Below are 18,746 nucleotides of genomic sequence, written 5' to 3'. Positions count from 1 at the left end.
ACATGAGGACGGGGCGAGCCCAGCCGACCAATAGCGATGCGAGGGCTGGCGCGGGGCGGGGCCCCGGCCGGCGCCGTCAAGTAGCCCCGGGAACGGTCGCCGCTTCGGAGCCGGTGGGCGGCCGGAGGCCGGAGCGCTCGGCCGGTTCCCCCTGGACCTCGGCCAGTACCCGTGCGGCCGCGTTCCGCAGCGCTATCCACGTCGGCCCGCCATGCGCCCGCCGGCCCCGGCCGTGCTGGGGCTGCTGCTTCTGATGCTGCTGTCGCCCGGCGAGGCCACCAAGAAGCCGACGCCCTGCAAGCGATGCCGGGAGCTGGTAGACAAGTTCAACCAGGTGGGCCGATCACCCCGCGGGGACACGAGGCCAGGGGTCTGGCCGGGGTCGCCCCGCCATGGACCAGGGTCACCCCACCATGGACTAGGGTTGTCCCGCCGTCTACTGGGGTTACCCCCTCCGTGAACTGTGGTCACCACACCAGGGACCCAGGGTTGCCCCACCATGGACGGGGTCATCCCACCATGGATCTGGGGTCATTCCACCATAGACCGGTCACCTCACCATGGACGGGGTGAGGCAGCAGTGCTGAGCCCTGTGCGGCCGTCTCCCCGCAGGGAATGGTGGACACAGCAAAGAAGAACTTTGGGGGTGGAAACACGGCTTGGGAGGAAAAGACGCTGTCCAAGTATGAATTCAGGTGGGCGCCCTGCTCTTACTGGCCCAGCGCCTGCCTTTGGTGCCTGACGTGTTCCTGGAAGTGTTGACGGACACAGAGCGGCGTTGACAGACACAGAGCGTCTCTTGGGGCTTGTCACCTGTCCTTGCCTGGGGCTGGTGCACTGGCTCCTGGCTGGCCTTTTGGCTTGCACACTTGTCCCATTCGCCCTCCACTCGGCAGACACGGTGGTTTCTTAAAAACATAGGTGGAGTATATCCCTCCTGCCCTCCCCCCCACCGAGCTCCGGCCTCCTCCGGCCCCATTGCAGGGCTTCCCCTGGCACACCCCACACCCAAAGTCCCACCGTGAGGACGGACAGGCCTCCCTGACCAGCCCCACCCTCCACGGTTAGTTCTCTGCCTGGCACTGACTACCCCCGGCCCCAGTTGGGTGTTTGCTGAGGGCCTTTTTTCACTGAAGTGCCACTGTAGTCGTGGCTTGGCAGCAGGTGGGGCCTCGGGACATCCCTGGGGAATGGACGCTGACCACTGAGGTGCCCCTTGCCCCCGCCTCGCCGTGCTGACAGCCTTGTGTTTCAGCGAGGTCCGCCTGCTGGAGATCATGGAGGGCCTGTGTGGAACCAGCGACTTCGAGTGCAACCAGCTGCTGGAGGAGCACGAGGGGCTCCTGGAAACCTGGTGGCTGCGGCTGTGAGTGCCTGCATCCCTGGGGACCAGTGCCAGCGACTCCTGGCTTTTGAAGTGATGTCAGGTTTAACAAGCTACAAAAATCGTAGGGGTTTCCACACACCTGTTTTCTTCCGTACCCGTGTTCCCATCCTTTATCACCAAAGTGTGACCATCCAGACGAGGGTGTCAGCTGCAAGAGTCTTTTGGCACCCAGACCCTCGTCTCCCAGATCCCACGATACTCAGAAGCACGTTACATGTTCAACTGTGTTTTTGTCTTGAGGAAATCTGCCGCGTGAGATTTATTGAACACTTTTAAAAATCCTCAGGAAGAAGAAGTATCCTGACTTATTTGAATGGTTTTGTGTGAAAACACTGAAAGTTTGCTGTGCTCCGGGAACTTACGGGCCAGACTGCCTGGGTAAGTTTTCCGCGGGGACTCGTGAACGTCCTGTGTGGTTCCGGTTAACCCTGTCATGATTCCCGGCTGGGCAGGAGCTCGGGTGGGAATGTGGGCCCTGTGCAGCCTCCTCCCAGCTGCAGGGATCTTCGCCTCTGGGTATCTGGTCCCAAGTATGCTCCTAATTCAGGGCTCCACAGAACCCCTGGTCGCCCACCTGGGTGTTGCCCTCTGGGTGTGGGGAGGTGGCCCATAAGCAGCAAAGAGAGGCCGGGGCCAGGGGCGTCCAGCCTCCGGGGTTGAAGAGACTGAGTGAAGCCATGGCTGCCGCCTAGGTGTCACCAAATCGTTCATGTGGATCAACTGGGCAAAGGGCACGATCCTGGCGCTCAGGCCCCACTCTGGCCGAGGCTGCCCCTGCCTGTCCCGCTGGTGTGGCGTCACAGCGCGGGTCCTCACTGTCCCATCCTTGGCCCCGTTTCCTGGGTGAGGCAAGCCGACACCTCCTCCAGACACCTCGCCAGTGTGGGGCTCCTATGTTCCCAGACAGAAGGGGTGAAGCAGGGCTGGGGTTTCAGCGAGACGCAGAGAGCTGTTTTTAGGAATGTGTCGCGGGGTGCGCTCTGAGCGGGCTCGGGGTCCCCGCAGCGTGCCAGGGTGGGTCCGAGCGGCCCTGCAGTGGGAACGGCCACTGCAGCGGAGACGGCAGCAGACAGGGCGACGGGTCGTGCCAGTGCCACCTGGGGTACCGGGGACCGCTGTGCGCCGACTGCATGGACGGCTACTTCAACTCACTGAGGAACGAGACGCACAGCATCTGCTCAGGTACCCGGAGCTGCCTGTGTAGACGGGAGGGGGACCCGGTGACCGCTGACCCAGGCTTCTGGGAGCTGAGGGGGAAGGCGCGGGCCCTTGTACGATGTAAGAAGGGACGTGACAGGACCAGCAGCCGGGGATGGTCTTGCTTCCTGTCCGCAAACAAGCCCCAAGAAGGAAGTGTGAGTTGCTTACCCCCGATGTCCTTCTGGAGAAGGGCTCGGAGGGTGGACAGTGTGGCACCTCCAGCTCCGTGACATCCGCGCTGGTCCCGGGGCCCCGGACCTGCACCTGGAGTGCCTGGCCCGAGCTTGCTCTCCCCGCGGCTGTCACAGCAGGAGGCTCGGGTGTCCTTGGGCACAACTCGGGGATCAGAGGCTGGTGTCCCCACTGTCATTCAGGCTTAGGGTCTCGGAGTGAGCAGAGGCAGGGCCGAGTCTGGCCATGTCAGGGCACCAGCAGGGTGGGGAGGTGGCCCAGGTGAGAACCAGGACAGCGGAGGCCACGCATTGTGACCTCCTGGCCCCAGGTCCCCGTGTAGAGGACACGCCGTCTTGGTCACCCTGGTGTCGGGTAACGTGGGCTCTCCCACATGGGTCTTCAAAGGTGCCCTGGCCTTTGTTCTGGGCCCCCCCCCCGGTGAGTTCTGACATGGGCCCGTGGGGTTGCACGGATGGAGCCTTCCCAGCTGTGATGGGCACGCTTCTCCCTTCTGGTTGGGGAGGCCCATGCCCTGCTCATGAGCCTGCTTCAGCCCAGGATGGCGTCCTCTGACGGGGTGTAGATGTGTAAATCCAGGGAGGAAGCCACGAGTGGCACCTTGTCTCGATGTGTTTTCTCGTTGGTTGTCACTGATGTACAGGAAGACCTTTTGGGCGTCAGCAGTTGTGTTGAATTCTCCCATCAGGGCTGGCGGTGAGGCTGCGCTCCCTAGGGCATCCCCGTGGAGAATGTGCTGGGTGCCTGGGAGGCCAGCCCCTCCGATTCCTACCCCCAGGCCTTTCCCGGGCCCAGAACGTCCACGCGTGTTGGCGGGCGGCATGCACACACCCAGCTGGGTGTGGGCTCCAGCATTTGGGAGGCTACCTCTGCCAGGTTACGAGCAATTCCTCTGGAGTCCTCGTTTGCTAAGAATTTTATCACCCCTGGGCGTGGAAATCCCCGTGTGTTCTCTTCTCTCGTTAAGTCCAGGGATGCTGTGAATCACACGAGCAGGTTTCTCTGTTGTTGAACTTATCTTGCTCCTCTGGGATTTTTTGCTGCTTTGCGGTTTTTGTTTTCACCCTATGAATGTCAGCTCCTAATTTCCAAAACGCCCTTTGCATCGAGTTCACTCCTGAGACGGGATCCCCACGTACTGACGGCCGTCCCACCTCTGCCTTCCAGCCTGTGACGAGTCCTGCAAGACGTGCACGGGCCCTACCAACAGAGACTGCAGCCAGTGCGAAGTGGGCTGGGCGCGGGAGGACGACGCCTGCGTAGGTGAGGCTGGCGGGCTGCCCTCCCCGACCCCTTCCCCCCACTCTCTCGTGGTGTCTGCGCAGCCCCCAGCTACCCTCAGGACACCCCACTCCTGCTCTCTGCCCCCTTCTGACTCGTGGGGAAGGAGCCTCTGACGTTCCAGGCTGTATTTTAACGGGTCACAGCGTGGAGGCTGGGCTTGCCCACGTGCGATCTTGCCTGTGGGCTGGTTGCTGCACGTGAACCCTCTGTGGCCTGGACTCTGGGCTGGGAAGGTGGCCCCTGTCTCTCGTCCTTGCCATCAGGTGGCCCCGGTGGTCCTGTTGGCTCAGGGCCCGGGAGGGAAGCCTGGGACTTAGGCCCAATCGTGTGTCCTCGGGCCCTGGTTTCATAACAGAGACAGATGTGGGGTGGAGGGCTCTGGCCGGCAAGTGCTCACTGCAGGGCGTGGGCAGCCTCTGACTGTGGTGGACTCTGCATGGCCCCTCAGTCTGGAGGCCCTAGCCGTGGCGTGTGGCTCTCCCTGTCCACTGTGCCCGGCCAGCTGGGGCCCCGCCTGTTCCCGGGGTGTCTTCTCCTCGAGCTGCAGCCCGTGAATGCTGCCCTACAGCCCGGCCGCCAGCACCTCGGCCCTGCCCGAGTCCGCGCAGGCCCCGGTGCTGGCGAGGGCAGCGGGGCGGGGGGTGGGTGGCCGCCGGGCTGCCGTCCTCCCGCCAGGGCCTTGGTTTTGGTCTCATCCTCACAGCTGCTCAGCCGCAGGCAAGTCGGGGGCCTCACGTCCCAAATTGAGTGGGGAGGGTGGTGCACCCCCAGCCCCACCTTGGAGCTTCACCGAGGCCCCAGGGAAGCACTCCCGGGTCAGCCGCTGGTCCCACCTGCACACGGAGGCCCCCGAGGATGACTGACTGTGTGTCTCCCCACGGCGGCCCCTCTGGCCAGTGGTCAGGGCGCGGCTGCCGCCCACAGCTGTGCCATCCTCTCCAGATGTGGACGAATGCACGGCAGAGCCGCCCCCCTGCGAGGAGCAGCAGTACTGCGAGAACGTCAGCGGCTCCTTCGCGTGCCAGGGTGAGCGCCTCCGGCCTGCGGCTCCACCCGCCTCGTCCCCCCAGGTGTTTGTGGTTTGTCGGCACGACCCCTGTACACTCTGCCTGCTTAAAACATTTAAGACAGCAACACAAGTGATAGATGTTTCCTGAAGAAGAATCAGAAAATTCAGATAAGTTGAAAAAAGGTGACAACCATCCACTCCCTGGGGAGGGGCCCCTGGCAAGCCTGTCGATCTGAGCGGCACCTCGTTACCTGTTTGTTTTTCATTCAACGGTATTGTGACCGCCTTTGCACGTCACATTTCTGTACACCGTGTTAATTTTTTTGGAGCATGCTGTTATTTCAGTTTTCTTCAACAATCTGTATCATTGAATATTTGTCATACACGGTTTCCCACAGTTACAAACTTTGAAGACCCCTGTAGGTAAAGCTTTTCACATTCTTCATTATTTTCTTTGGATGAGTTTCCAAGTTGGTCAGTTCAAGGGAATGTGGATTTTAGGGCCACCCTCCCCCCCGAAAGGTTGAAAGGTGGTGCCGATTTCTCGCCTTCCCCCCCCCGCGCCCCCTCACCGTGTCCATGGCCATACCGTCCTGTCCCCATGTTTGTGGACACACAGCTTCAATGAGACGCCCCCAAAGCATCACAGGTTCTCTGCTGTCGTTGGCACCAAGCTCCTAGCTGGTGAGTCAGCAGTGTCACAGCTGGAGGCGGGTTTTGTCTGAGAAAAGATGCCGTCCCCCACCCTTCACGCGACAGAGGTCATGGAGGGGCCCCGTCAGTGCTGCTCCCGCAGCCCAGCCTGCACCGAGGTCCCTTAGCGACACGGTGCCAATGGTCAGTCGGTCAATCACAGCAAGTCCGCACTTTGCCTCAAGCGCACGCTGTCTGCTCCCCGCCACCCCCAGGATGGGGACACTGGGCTCTCCCGGCCGCAGAGCCTCCGCCATCTCGTGTGTGGTTTCAGGTCGCGTTTTGCCCACAGGACAGGGGTCTCATGTCGTCATTTCCCTCCCCTCTTGTTTCCAGAATGTGATTCTACCTGCGTGGGCTGCACGGGGAAGGGTCCTGGACAGTGTAAAGAGTGCCTCCCCGGCTACTCGAAAGAGAGTGGCCAGTGCACAGGTCAGCGGGCACATCTGTGTTCAACTCGGGGGCGGGAACCTTCCCAGAGGCCATGCGTGCTGGTGGGGACGGGACCCTGGGCTGCAGACTCCGATTCTCACACGCCCATGGGGGTGGGGGCCGAGTGAGGGCCTGCGGGCTCCGGCTGGACGTCCACCTCGATAGTCAAGCCCGGCTGGAACCCGGCTGGAGAACCACCGGGCTCCCGCCCTCACGTTTGCCTGGACCGTCTCTTCTTCCCGCCCCTGACGGCCTGGCTCTGGGGCTCCTGTTAAATCCTCCCCTCTGTCTCCTTTCTCTAATGGGATGGTTCCATCTCTGCGCTTTTTGTGTGTGAGTGAATCACGACGTGCCAATCCCTTGATCCCCGACGTGCATGTTTGCGGAACGAAGTCACCTAGTCAGGGGATGTTTTAATTTAGACATTGACGAGTGCTCGCTGGCGGAAAAGCCCTGTCTGAGGAGGAACGAAAACTGCTACAACACGCCCGGGAGCTTCGTCTGCGTGTGCCCCGAGGGCTTCGAGGAGGCCGAGGACGTCTGTGTGCAGACGGGGCCGGCGGGGGCCGGTGAGTGACCGCTCGTCCCACGGCCGCCCTCTGCCCTCTGCCTTCGGCTGCGGGGCCTGGGTGCGCTGCCACCTGTCCCCAAGTTAAGAAATTTACACAAAAAGTGGCCCTGGGATGATGGGAGCTGGGGTTCCTGGAAGATAAGTGCGTACAGGCGTAAAGTCCTCTATGGGGACGAAGCCCCGGGGGGCTCCCTCTTCTATGGAGGGAGGGAGACGCAAAGGAAAGTCAGCAGATGGGCCGCCAGCCGAGCAGCCCCCGGGTCCGGCCGAGACAGACGTGCAGGGAGGTGGTGGGAGGGGCAGACGGCTCCACGGGGGCTCCTGGGAGCCGTGACAAAGCGCCACAGACCCGGCGGCTTCAACCCCAGAGGCGCGTTGTCTCCCAGTCCTGGGGGCTGGATGTCTGAGATCAAGGTGTCGGCAGGGCTGCCTCCCCCTGAAGCCTGTCAGGGAGCATCCTTCCTGCCTCTTCTGGCTCTGGTGGCTGTCACTCTTGGCGTTCCTGGGCTGGCAGCTGCGTCCCTCCAGCCTCTGCCTCTGTTTGTCAAATGGCCTTCTCCCTGGAGCCTGTGTCCAAAGTTCCCTCTACTTATAGGGACGCCAGCCATTGGGTCAGGGCCCACCCCAGTGAGCTGCTCTTAACCTGCTCACCTGCAGGGACCCTATTTCCAAGTAGGGTCACGTTCACAGGCACCGAGGATTAGGATGCCAGCCTGTCTTTTGCGGGGGACACAGTTCTTCCCACAGTCGCCTCATACAAGTTCTAGAACAACGCGGAGAACGTGAAAGAAGCCACGTTAAAAAAGACAATGGCTGAGAGTTTTCCCAAAGCAGTAAGACTTGGCTCAGGCTCCAGAAGCTCCCTGGGTCCCGGCAGGATAAAGAGAAGCTAATCCACATGTAGACAGCCTGTAGGAACCGAGGGGCCTGACGGTCAATGAGGGCCGCGGAGGGGCCGCAGCCACGCACCCTATGTCCCCACACGTCATGCAGGCTGTTGTCTCGTCCCAGCTGGTTCTGGGGGCACCTCACTGGCTCCCATCGCCCGTCTCTCCCATAGTGGTGTGGCGGCTCTGGGGTGCTGTCGGGACACCCCGGCCGTGGGGTACTTGGGGCTGCTGCATCCAGAGGGAGCCTGGCGCCACCCCACGGCCATGGGCAGCCTGTCCACGCGTTACCACAGCCCCAGCGCCAGCCTCGTGGCCGCGTCCTCAGGACCTTTCGTGCTAGGATTTTACGGACCGATCTGTTTGTTTTCTGACAGAAGTCACAGAAGCAAGCCCAACACAGCCGCCGTCCCATGAAGATTTATGATGTGCATCCACGTCAGAAGTCACACCCGCCCTTTAAATTATTCAGACTGTCGTCCTGGATGTGGCCCTTCATGTCACACCGTTGCTCCAGGGGAAGCTGCTTTCATTGAAATGGCTGATGCTTATTTGACCCTTAAAGCTGCATTTACTGGTTGTTCTTAAACAGATTTGTATATTTTGATATCGTTCTTTATAATAAAATTGGCCACTGAAGGTAGTTGGGCAGACAACAGGTGTGCGTTTGTCTCGTTGGAAGCGTGTGGACCTTTAGAACGGAGTTTGCCCCGTCCTGCTGGAGCCCCCAGGCCTGTGGGGGTTTTCGAGGCAGCACAGCCGGGCTGTCCCCAAGGGGCTCCCACCCCCACCCCAGGCTTGCAAGCACCATCAGAACCTTAACTGGGTGAGTTTCAGGGCCCTACCTGTGGGCCGCCAGAGTGAGGGTCGCCAGGGACCCTGGGGGCTAAGCTGGAGAAAATGTCAGTTGTGAACCCCAGGGCCAGGTTGTCACGTGGGAAGAAGGCTGCATGGACCCCCCGAAGCCCAGCCCAGCCCATTCCCACCAGTCCGTGTGGCAGTCAGACCACGGCTTCTGCTCCAGCCCCCCAGGGCTGCCCCCCAGTGAATGCCCAGTGTCCACCCCCCCACACTCCCCTCGCTCACGCTCCACCAGCCCCTCTGGCCTCCTGTCCCCGCCACCAGGCCTCACGCCATCCCTGTAAACGTCTCCCACCGTCCTGGCACCAGTGACCATCCACCTGTCCCCTTGCTGCACCTATGCTCTCCGAGCCCAAGCTGGGCCCTCTCACCTGGGCACTGGGATAGGGCACCTGCAGGTGGGACTCTGCCCCAGGGGTCCCTGCTGGGAAGGGGCGACCACAGCACCCAAGGGCCGCAGGCGCTGGCCACACCCCAGCGCACCTCAGGCTCTCCCCTGTCTCTCGTCTGCCATGGGGGAGGTGGAGCTTCCAGTCCCAGGCCTGGGGGGGGGGCCCGAATCCCTAGAGGGGGCGTGGAGTCCAGTGGGCTCAGCAAGGCCAATGAGCAGCACAGGTTGGGGGCTGCTGTTGTCTGGCCCAGGCCTGGGGGAGTCCACACTGGGGGATGGCCAGTCATGAAGCTGACACACAGTCCTCTTGGAGACGGACACGGCGGTGCAGGCCGAGGGGCAGGGCACATGGGAGGGTGCGGCCACCAGCAGGGGGTGATGGGGGTGACGGCTGCATGTGGAGGGTAGCGAGGGGCCAGGCGGAGGTGAGGGGACGGGGGTCCCTGGGGAGCCTGCAGTTTGGGGGCTTCCAGGAAGCCGTGTGGGCTGGGGCCCTGCGGATGGATGTCGGGTGGGTGTGGCCGGGTGCCGGTGGAGGTGCTGACCAGTGGGTGGACGAGGAGAGGGAGGCCTCTGGCCTGGGGTGCCTCGGGGAGGTGCAGCTAGAAGGCTCCCAGAAGAGGGAGAGAGGGGAAGCCTTCCCTGTCAGCTGGGGGGCTGGGGGGCGGGGGCAGCTCCAGGCCAGGGTGGTCCCTGCCCAGCTCAGGTCCTGCACGCGGGGCCCAGGCTCAGGTGCCAAAGCCATCCCGCGGGTGGGGCCTTGTGACTGCACTGGGGAACTGACCCCATCTCCAGCTGGAACCGGGTGGCCCCCGTCCTCACTGCAGGCCCTGGGACCGAGCTCACGGTCCCTGGGTGGCACTGTCTCCCCACACACGGTGGGGTCACCTGGGTGGCTGCCCTCCCCCCACCGTAGCTCTGTGGGTGCCATTGCCCCCTCCTCCCTACAAGTGGCATCAGTAGGTGTCCTGAGGGGGCCAGTCACTTGGCAGTGGGGAGGGGGTGGGCCCCGCTGCTTTGGACACTCGAAAGCTGGACCCCGGCCTGAGCCCTGCAGCTGGCTCCCCCGCGACCACTACACTGGCCCATGGAGCCCGAGAGGTCCCCTACCCGGCCCCTACGCTGCCTTCCTGCTGGTAGACCACCTCCACTATTGGGCGCTATTGGCACTATATGGGCACTACTGGCCTTGGGTGGCCTGGAGAGGGATGAGGCCACTGGGCACCTCTGTGCCGACAGCAGCTGTGGCCACAGCCCTGGGGGGTCCCTTGGCCCTCACGTCGTTCTGCTCTGGGACCCACACTCAGGCCCCCCCACCCTGCTCCTGCCTCACTAGGGCAGCACAAGTCAGGCTGACCTGGATCCTTGAAAGCACCGTGCACGGTCCCACCCCAGGGCCTTTGCACTGCTGTCCCTCCTGCTGGGAACATGTGGGAGGCCCCTGCTCCTACTGCTCCCTCCCTCCAGGGGGGTCTCTGCTCAGCTGTCACCCTCAGAGGTCGGCCCTAGCCCCTTGCCCACGTTGCACCCCTCTGTGAGCCCCCACCGCTCCCCAGGGCCGTGTCTCTGCACCCAGCAGGGGATCCTGGCCCCCTCTGAGCCGGAGGTCTGGAGTCAATGGTGGAACACCCCCAGTCTCAGCTTTCTGGGGCCAGAGGGGCAGGTGCAGCCAGCAGGTGGCGCTGTGGGACCACCCCCGGGCCCCTCGGTCTGGACGGCCCGGGGGTGGGGTGCTAGCCCTGGGCCAGGAGGTCCCGGGAGTAGAAGGAAGCGGGGCTGGGGCGGGGCTGGGACAGAACCGGAAAGTCACACTGGGGCCTCAGAGGCCCCCCCGCCCCGGGAGCCCGGACCCCTGGCCGCTGGAGTGACCCGGTTCCAGCAAGGGCCGCGCCTCTGCTCCCTCATCCCACTTTGGGTGCTGCCCCGGGACGGGAAGGGATGGGGCTGCTGGGGCAGTGAGTCACAGCACCCTCCACGGTCCCACACTGCAGGGACCCCTCCGCACACCTCCTCAGGGTCACGGCGCGCAATGCCGTCCTCCAAGCCGGACAGCCTGCCGTCCTGCCAGTCAGGGTCAAAGACCCTGCCCCGGTGGCACTTCTGCTCGCCCACTGGGCCCTGCACAAGGTTCCTGGCACCCCAGCAGGGGCACTCTGCCACAGGCCTTGGGGGAGCCAGGACCTCGGCTCTGTGGACCCCGGAGGCCCAGATTCCCAGGGCTGCTCCCACTCGCCCTTGGCACCTGGGCCCAGGTGTGTACCATACGCAGGTCCTGGGGTGGCTTCCCTCCCCACAGAGGATGGCCGTCCACCTGGTCTTCAGCAGGCTGTTGTGCACCCCGTGGCTTAGGAACTTCTGGAAGCGTGGTGCCTGAGTGCCCATGGTCCCAGCCTAGCCCTGTCCCGGCTTTGCTGTAAAGTGGGTCCCTTGATCTGACATGGGATCCTGTGTCACAGGATCAAACGCTTTGGAAGCCAGCGGTTCTCAATGGGTGGCGCCGCGGACACAGGCAATGTTTGGGGACACTCGTCTCAAGGGGGTAACGGGGTTTCTGGCTCAAGTGGGTAGAGACCAGGGATGCTGCTCAACACCCTCCAAAGCCCAGGACACCCAGCCCCAAGTGTCGGCCTCAGGGGAGACAACGGCCGCAGCCCGTGGCCAGATGCCCCCTCTCCCCGGGGGGAGCCATGGCCCGCAGACCGCCTGCCGCTCTGGCCCCCGGGGTCGCATGGAGGGCCTCCCCTTCACCCACCCACACCTCTGCCCCCGGGATGGGGTTAAATGCAGCGGCAGGGACACTGCGCTGCAGCCCTCCTGCTCTGTGCCCCGTCCAGCTGGGGGCCGTTAGGGGCCCCGGGTATTAGAGCAGAGCCCAAGCCCGGACGCACTGCTCCAGAACCCGAAGCCTCCAGACCTGTGCGTCCTCCTTCATGGTGGCACGCACCTTGCTTTGGGGGGCCCCAGGCCTCTGCAGCTGCGCGGGGCCCACCTCTCCCTAGAGCGCACGTGACCTACAAAGGCCCCAGTGTGTTCGCCACTTCCTGGTCACCTGGCCTGCTTAGCACGGGTCTGTTGATGGGGAGGATGGGCAGCCGGTCCAGGTGACTGTGGGCTGGAGAGTCCCCGTAGCCTGGGGGGCCATGAGGACGCTTTGGGCCTCCAGGTACCAGCGTCACCCGTGTCTAGCAGTCCTCAAATGCTCGGCATCTCTCCTCCCCGTGCTCAGTTACCGGGTCCAGGGAAGGGCGGGGGTAGGTGTGCGGGTGTGGCAGACTCCGCCTACTGGGGACCCAGCCTGCCCTTCAGTGGGGGTTCTGGGTCTGAAGCCTGCCTCGGGCCTGGAAACGGGGCAAGGGGTCACGACCTTTCACGAGGGCCTCCTGGTCACGCACCCGTGGCTTCTCCTCCTCGGCCGCCAGTCCAGTCCCCGGGAACACAGTGTTCTGTCAACCACAACCCCAGGCGCCTCGGGCCCTTGGCCCAGCTCCAGCCCTGCTGCTCACGGGAGCTGCACGCACCTGCCCCTGACGACCAGGCGCCACCACCCCCGTCACCCTCCATCCTGTGACAGCCTCTCCCACTGGCAGCAGGGCCCGCGGCAGCCCGGGCAGGCTGCCTCTCCCCGCTCCGGATGGCTGCGTCCGCCGGGCCTCACACCCGTCCCGCGCCCGAGGGCGAGGTCCCAGCAGCTGGGCACAGGCCTTACCTTCCCCCCCCCGCCGCCCCATCGCCAGGCCCCAAACCCTGGCACCTGCCTAGAGACTGCTCCCCTTCTCACGCCTGTGTCCCTGTGTGAGGCCCACAGTGGAAGTGGGGGGCTGCCCCTCCCCAACTCCACTACACCGGCTCCCTGAGGTGCCCCAGCCCAGGGCCAGCCTCTGTGGGTGACCCTTCCTGGGCTGCTCACTGCCCACCTGCCGGGGGCCTGGAACAGGGCTGGCTCCTGGGGCCTTGTCAGCCACGGCTCTGGCTCACAGATGTTTACCCCAGCTGCCTTCCCAGACCCCGCTGGCTCTGCCCTCTAGCCCCGCAGGTACTGCTGGGCTCTCCTGACTCTGCTCTTCATCCCCGGGGTCAGGGTCTTGCAGACAGGCAGGCCTAGGGGTGGGGAGGGGCTCCAGCCCACCACTTGAGATAGGGCGGCTGTGAAGTGGGATGACCGGGGTCAGGGCCTGGTGGCACTGTCGCTCTCGGTAGATCCACAGCCAGCCCGACGAGCCCTGGGATGTGGGCACATTGGGGACTATGCGGAGTGGGCACTGGAATCATGGGCAGGGGTAGAGGGCGGGTAGCACAGAAGGCCTCGGTGCTGGGGGCAGCCATGGGGGCAGACGGCTCCGTTCCAGCGCTGTGTGGGACCAGCCTTGGGCCTCTTTGGGGACAGGCTGCTGTTCAGGCCACACGTTCCCTCCCAGTTCAGGGTCCTCAAAGCCCTCATTGTGGCTGGGATCATCCCAGACGCCAGGCTGGCTGGCTCCACACCACCGGCCTGACGGGGCGTGTGCAGTGCGGGGCGCCCACCTTCTTACAGAGGGGCGGCCCGTGGGCTTCAGTGTCCCGGCTCCGGACTTGGGCGCGAGGGGGCAGGGGACCCTCTGGGCAGCTCAGCCCTTCGGGAGACCCGGCGCCTAAGAGGGCGCGGACAGGGGCACCCCTCCCCCAGCCCCCCTCCCCGCCTCCCTCCAGGCCCGACCCGTCGATGCCTTGTCCCCCTAACCCCCTAACCCTCTGTCCGCCCTCGCAGAGCAGGAGCTGCCGCGGGGCGGGGAAGGGCTCGGCCCGCGGGCGGGAAGCGGGGCGCGGCCGTGCCGGGAAGGGGGCGGCGCCGAAAGCGTCGGCCTGGCTTCGGCCGCGGGAGGGGCCGCGGGGCGCGGGGGAGGGTTGGTGGGGCCGGAGAGGTCGGGGGAGGGGCGCGATCGTCCCGCGCGTCGCGTCCGGGGTGGGGCGGCCGGAAAGGCGGGGGTCCGCCCGCGCCCCGCCCGCGCGTCCGGGCCCTGGGAGCCCCCTTTCCCCTTCCCGGAGCTGTAGTGATGCAGGGGTGTTGACGCCGACGGTAAAGCCCGAGGTTTCGGGGACGTAGGCACGGCGCGTGCGCGGTGGGCCGCGACCTTCTTGGAAAGCGCTTGGCGCCAGGTGGCCGCGGGCGGGATGCTCGTGCCCCTCTTGACGTCATCGCGGGTGGGGGGGTTCCCGAAAGAAACAGGCCGGGCGGAAGCAGGCGGGTGAATGAGATGTGAGGTCGAGGGTGAGCGGCCCGGCAGATCCGTCCCCGCGTCCGCCGGTGGGGGCGGCGGCGCGGGGTCTCAGCCCCGGAAGGAACCGGCGGGGCCCAGGGGCTCGGGCCTGATGAGCGCCGCGGACCCGTACTGGCTCTCGGGGCGTAGAGATCCCGTCCCAGGCACTGAGGGTCTATTCCCCTTCCGTCCCCCGTGTCCTCCAGGACCTCAGGTCAGGCCCTGCCTTGGGGAGGGAGGGGGCCGCGCCATGGCTAGTCTCAGCAGGGCCTGCGCCCGCACAGCTTTCTCTCCCCGGGAAGCTACGGCCGGCCCCTGGGCCCCTGGACCACAGCCCACCCTCCCGATGGGCGCCTCGGGGAACCTCCGACTGGGCTCCCGGAGAGGAGGGGAGCAGCCCCCGCCCCGTGAAGCTGGAGAGTGGGGATCCAAGTGAAGGCCCGCGGGCAGCCCCACTCCATGCTGCACCCTTTCTGGGGTCAGGTCTGACCTTTTTACCAGGAGCTGAGTATCCCTTTGTGGTTTCAGAAAACAGTCAAAGAAAATGAAGCTCAGTCGGGCAGACCCGGGGATGAGCAGCGGCCCCCCATCCCTTGGTGTGGTCTGCTGCCCTGCCCCCATGTACTGCTCCCTGCTGGAGGCGGGGTTGACCTGCGAGGTCAGCGGGGACCCTGTGTCAAAGCCACTTCCGGTCGTGGACTAGAAATGAGGTGACAGAGCACAGTGCTGGGGCTTAGGGCTCCAGCCCCCTGCGGCCCCTCCTCCACCCTCTCCCGTGTTGCCACCTGACGCCAGGTGCGGGGGCCCATCTAGGCACCCCTCCTCCATCTGGGGTCCCTTCTAGCCCTGCCCCTCCCATCTCACACTCCCCAGCATCAGCACGTCTCTCCTTGGGGTGAAGGAGGGAGAGCAGGGCGGGGAGCACCAGCCTGGGCCCCCCCGAGCCTGCTGCCCCAGGTGAACCGCAGGCCCCGGCTCAGCTGCTGACTGGATAACAGTGGCCCTTGTCCAGCCGCCGGGGTACCAGCCCCGGGTGTCTCGGGCAGAGAATGGCGCCCGCCCACCACCCCACCCAGAGGCATATTGTCCATTCACCCTCCACCCTCACTATTAATAGCGCCTCTCGTCAGCGGAGCCACTATAAATAGCCCCCACCAGCCCCTCACACAAGCCAGTCCAGGCGCCTGCCGCCTGGGTGCACACAATCACCCACACACGCCTGCACACGGGCCCCCTCGGCCGCGTGCCCGGGCACTGACTCCTGGCCGGCTGCACGGCCAGGACACGGAGGCCGCTCACGCCGCCTGGCTGAGGCTGCCCTGCACCTCTCAGGATTCCTCCCCGAGCCAGGGTCAGCCAGGGGGTGTTGTTTCTGTCCCCATGTCGGTGACCCCCTGAGGTCACCCGGCCAAGGGGCCTGGAGCCGGCGTTCCGGCCCTTCCCCTGCAGGGCCTGCCCTGGCCTTCCTTCTCGGGGAGGCAAGCACACCCGGTCTGCTCCCGAGGGCCATACTCAGGGGCTTGGGCATGTCAGAGGCCCTCTCTGACCTTGAGCTTTCGCATTTGGGGAGCAGGCACCATGGTGGTGTCCACCTGGCTGAGCACCCAGGGGCAGCTCTCCCAGCCAGCCTGGAGGGAGAGCCACCTGCAGGCCAGTCCAGGCCCCTGCTGCTCCCTCTCAGGAGACCCAGCTCCCGTGAGGACTTAGCCCTGCCTTTCTGCTCCCAGGGCTGCTGGGTCAGGCCCTGAGGGTCACAGCGCCCTGCCAAATCCCAAGGGGGCCTAGGCTCAGCACAGCCCCTGCCCACCCTGACTCTGGCTCTCATGGACCCCAGGCTGCTCTGGCCTCCCACCTGTCCCGGGGGCAGGCACCACTGAATTCCTGTCCCCTGCTTGTTCTGGGGGCCTCATCAAAGCCGGTCAAGCCACGACCCTCATTTGCACAGTGGCAGGGTGGCCCCTGTCCCAGGACCGTCTCCCCTACAGGATCTGTGGCTGGTCGTGCCCGTGGCTGGGATGGGGGGCTTGGAGACCGCTGTTCCTGTGCCACGAGGAGAAAGGAAACAACCCTGTTTACGGAAAAGGCACGTCCGCTGCTGCTGGCCAGCAGCCTCCCCGCGGGACAGAGGCCCTTTGTTGGAAAAACAGGAAGCGAGGATTTCCAGGACCCGTCGGGCCACCCGCCGGCCACCCGCCCGGCTTCCGCCAATTCTCAGCAGCTTCTGCCCGTCACCAGCTGCCTGTCTGTCCATCTACTTGTCTATATGTCCCTCTGAGCTGGAGGCCCAGGCTTCCAGCTTTGGGGCAAATCTGCTGTCATCTCAGCCCGTAGTCGGGGAGGTCACCTGTCTCCTGCACGGTTCACCCTGGCCGCACAGGGACGGACACCCGAGAAACACCCCTGGGTGCCCGGCTTCCAGCAGAGCTGGGGGCACAGCAGGCCCCGCCAGGCCCTCTGGGTGCTGCCGCCCTGGAGCCAGAGACCCATGGGGAAACCCTCAGGTCAGCCCCACGCTGCAAGCTGCCACAAGCCAGGAAACACACGTGGGAGTGGGGCCTCTGTTAGGTCACAGCCACCAGGGGAGCCCCCGAGGGCATCCTTGGACCTCAGACCCAAGGGGCACAGAGAAGGACAGTACCGGCAGTACGTGGGGGAGGAGGGTCGGGGAGGAGGGGGCTGAGGGGGAGGATGAGTCAGCCTAAGGTCTCCTGCCTCCACGCACTGCCACTCCCTGCCCAGGGGCCCTGTAGGTCTTGGGGTCAAAGGTCACCATGTCGCAGCTACCCAGGCCAACGTCCAGCCCATGGTTCACACACTGCTCACGAGCTGGACCCCCCATAGCACGGGCAAGTGTGCACTCACACGAGCACACCCACACACATGCGGCCACATGTATCCACACACGTGTTCTCACATACACACGCACAGGCGTAGACGCACAGGCACCGATCATCAGCAGAGTCACCACGTCCCCATGTGCAGGACACCGCAGCTGCACCCACCCCTCCCCCCACCTCTGATGCACATCTGCTGGAGGAGCGGGGGAGGTGCAGCTGGCTCACCCTGCAGCCCACCCCGCGGGCACTGGCCCGAGCTGGCCTGTGTGAGTCTCCCAGCCCCGCACAGCTGTGAAGTGCCACAGGGTGCCTGGCGCAGGGCGGGAGCCAGGCCAGCACTGTGGCAGGGTGAGCGTTCCCCACCCCTGACCCAGCATGGCACCAGCCCTCCCTGGCCCAGGGCTCGCCTGCCTGCTTCGTGCCCTGTCTGTGACCGCAGTCCTGTGGAGTGGGTGTCCAGGGGAGTCAGGGAGAAGGGACGTCGAGTCCGTGGGAAGCTGGGCAGGCCCTGGGATCCTAGCCTTCACGCAGGTGCCTGATAGCCCTCGTGCCATCCCCTGCCCACCTGTCCTTTCCGCTGTCCACATGCCCACCTGTGTCCCTGAGGGTGGGCAAGAGGCGATGGTGTCCAGAGGGGGAGGGTCCTGGACTGGGGAGGCAGCCCCAAGCCGGGATCTGTCCGGGCCTGGCGGTCAACCCCTGCCCCTCCCTCGTCCTGATGCTGCCTTGTCCTCAGGCTGCTGGTGGGACGGTGTTTGGACCCCCACCCAAGCCGTTCTGGCGTTTTCCATTGTTCTTCCTTTTGTTCAACCATTGAAAGAAGGGTGCTGAGCCAGTTCATGCCAGGCCCTGAACCGGCGGGGTGGGGACTGAGGCCTGGACAGTGACCCTCCCAGGCCCACGGGCAGCTGAACACCAGCGACATCCCTCGTCCCCTCAGGAACAACCCCTGCAGGGGCTCGGAGGGGCTGCCCAAAAGCCCGCAGGGGTAAGCAGACAGGTAAGAGTTCCCCCGACACCACTGTCCACGTGGCTCTCGGCTCAGCTCTGGCCCTGGCATGATCAGGGCTGAGGGACAGTTTGGGCACAGAAGACAGCTGGGCGTCCAGGGGCCGAGGGTCTCTCCTGGAGACTCCTGCCCCTCACTCACCATCCCTCTGCTGCCCACCTTGGTCTCCGGGGGGTGCTGGGTGCCAGGAGACCTGGCAGAGGTGGGGGGGCACATGAATATGGGACAGTGGGTGGGGGAGGGGACAAAATAGACCCCGGCAACGTGGCCTGTGAGTTAGAGGCCAGGATGGCGAGAGCAGAGCGTCAGGAAGAGCTGGCGGGAGGAGGGGGTCCTATGGGGGCGGGTCTCGGAGGACTTGGCTTCTCCCCTGTGTGGTGGGAGCGCAGGGGGGCCGTGATCCGACCGAGGTTCGGGGGGTCCTGCATAGTGCGGGGCTGGGCGGGGGCGCTGCTGCGAAAACCCCGCCTGGAATGAGGGCTCCACGCTTTGGGTCAGAGGGCCAGGTTCAAGGTGGAGGCTTCAGTCTGGACCTGTTGCCCGTGTCCTGGGTCCAGCGTCGTGGTCCCTGCGCCCAGACCTCTGCATGCTGCCGTGGCCATGTCCTCCATGGGAGTGCTGAGGCCCCCCAGAGGTGACACCTTAGCCAGCTGATGCCACGTGGGGAAAAGCGGACACCAGGGGACTGGCTTCAGGTGACTGCTTTGGGGATGCCTCGGCTGGAACCCCAAGCCAGGGAATTTATGTGTCCGTGTGTCT

At 64.8% G+C, this 18,746-nt stretch overlaps 1 protein-coding gene across 3 annotated transcripts; it reads left to right on the top strand.

Moving 5' to 3' along the window:
• Window positions 1-75: 75 nt before the first annotated feature.
• On the top strand, window positions 76-8,300 carry CRELD2 (cysteine rich with EGF like domains 2). Of its 3 annotated transcripts, XM_060113500.1 has the most exons (10): window positions 76-334; window positions 613-695; window positions 1,256-1,366; window positions 1,674-1,765; window positions 2,393-2,569; window positions 3,947-4,042; window positions 5,006-5,089; window positions 6,102-6,197; window positions 6,620-6,766; window positions 8,033-8,300. In XM_060113500.1, exons 1-10 carry the CDS (start codon window positions 212-214, stop codon window positions 8,080-8,082), a joined length of 1,059 nt encoding a protein of 352 aa, XP_059969483.1. In that variant the 5' UTR covers window positions 76-211; the 3' UTR covers window positions 8,083-8,300. The 3 variants fall into 3 exon arrangements, with proteins under 3 accessions (XP_059969483.1, XP_059969485.1, XP_059969484.1); XM_060113502.1 differs by lacking the exon at window positions 2,393-2,569; XM_060113501.1 differs by lacking the exon at window positions 8,033-8,300 and having other exon boundaries at window positions 5,006-5,133; window positions 6,620-6,742.
• Window positions 8,301-18,746: the final 10,446 nt, after the last annotated feature.

This window comes from Mesoplodon densirostris, chromosome 11, assembly GCF_025265405.1.
Source record: "Mesoplodon densirostris isolate mMesDen1 chromosome 11, mMesDen1 primary haplotype, whole genome shotgun sequence".
NCBI classification, from domain to species: Eukaryota; Metazoa; Chordata; class Mammalia; order Artiodactyla; family Ziphiidae; genus Mesoplodon; species Mesoplodon densirostris.
The sequence above is the reverse complement of the archived record's forward strand: the minus strand, read 5'-3'. Positions and strand labels throughout refer to the sequence as shown.

What these genes read in the sequence shown, in the direction of transcription:
- CRELD2 (XM_060113500.1), top strand. Translation starts at nt 212, where the DNA reads ATGCGCCCGCCGGCCCCGGCCGTGCTGGGGCTGCTGCTTCTGATGCTG. An exon ending in TGGTAGACAAGTTCAACCAG is followed by an intron (nt 335 to 612) that starts GTGGGCCGATCA and finishes GTCTCCCCGCAG; the next exon opens with GGAATGGTGGACACAGCAAA. An exon ending in AGAGAGTGGCCAGTGCACAG is followed by an intron (nt 6,198 to 6,619) that starts GTCAGCGGGCAC and finishes GTTTTAATTTAG; the next exon opens with ACATTGACGAGTGCTCGCTG.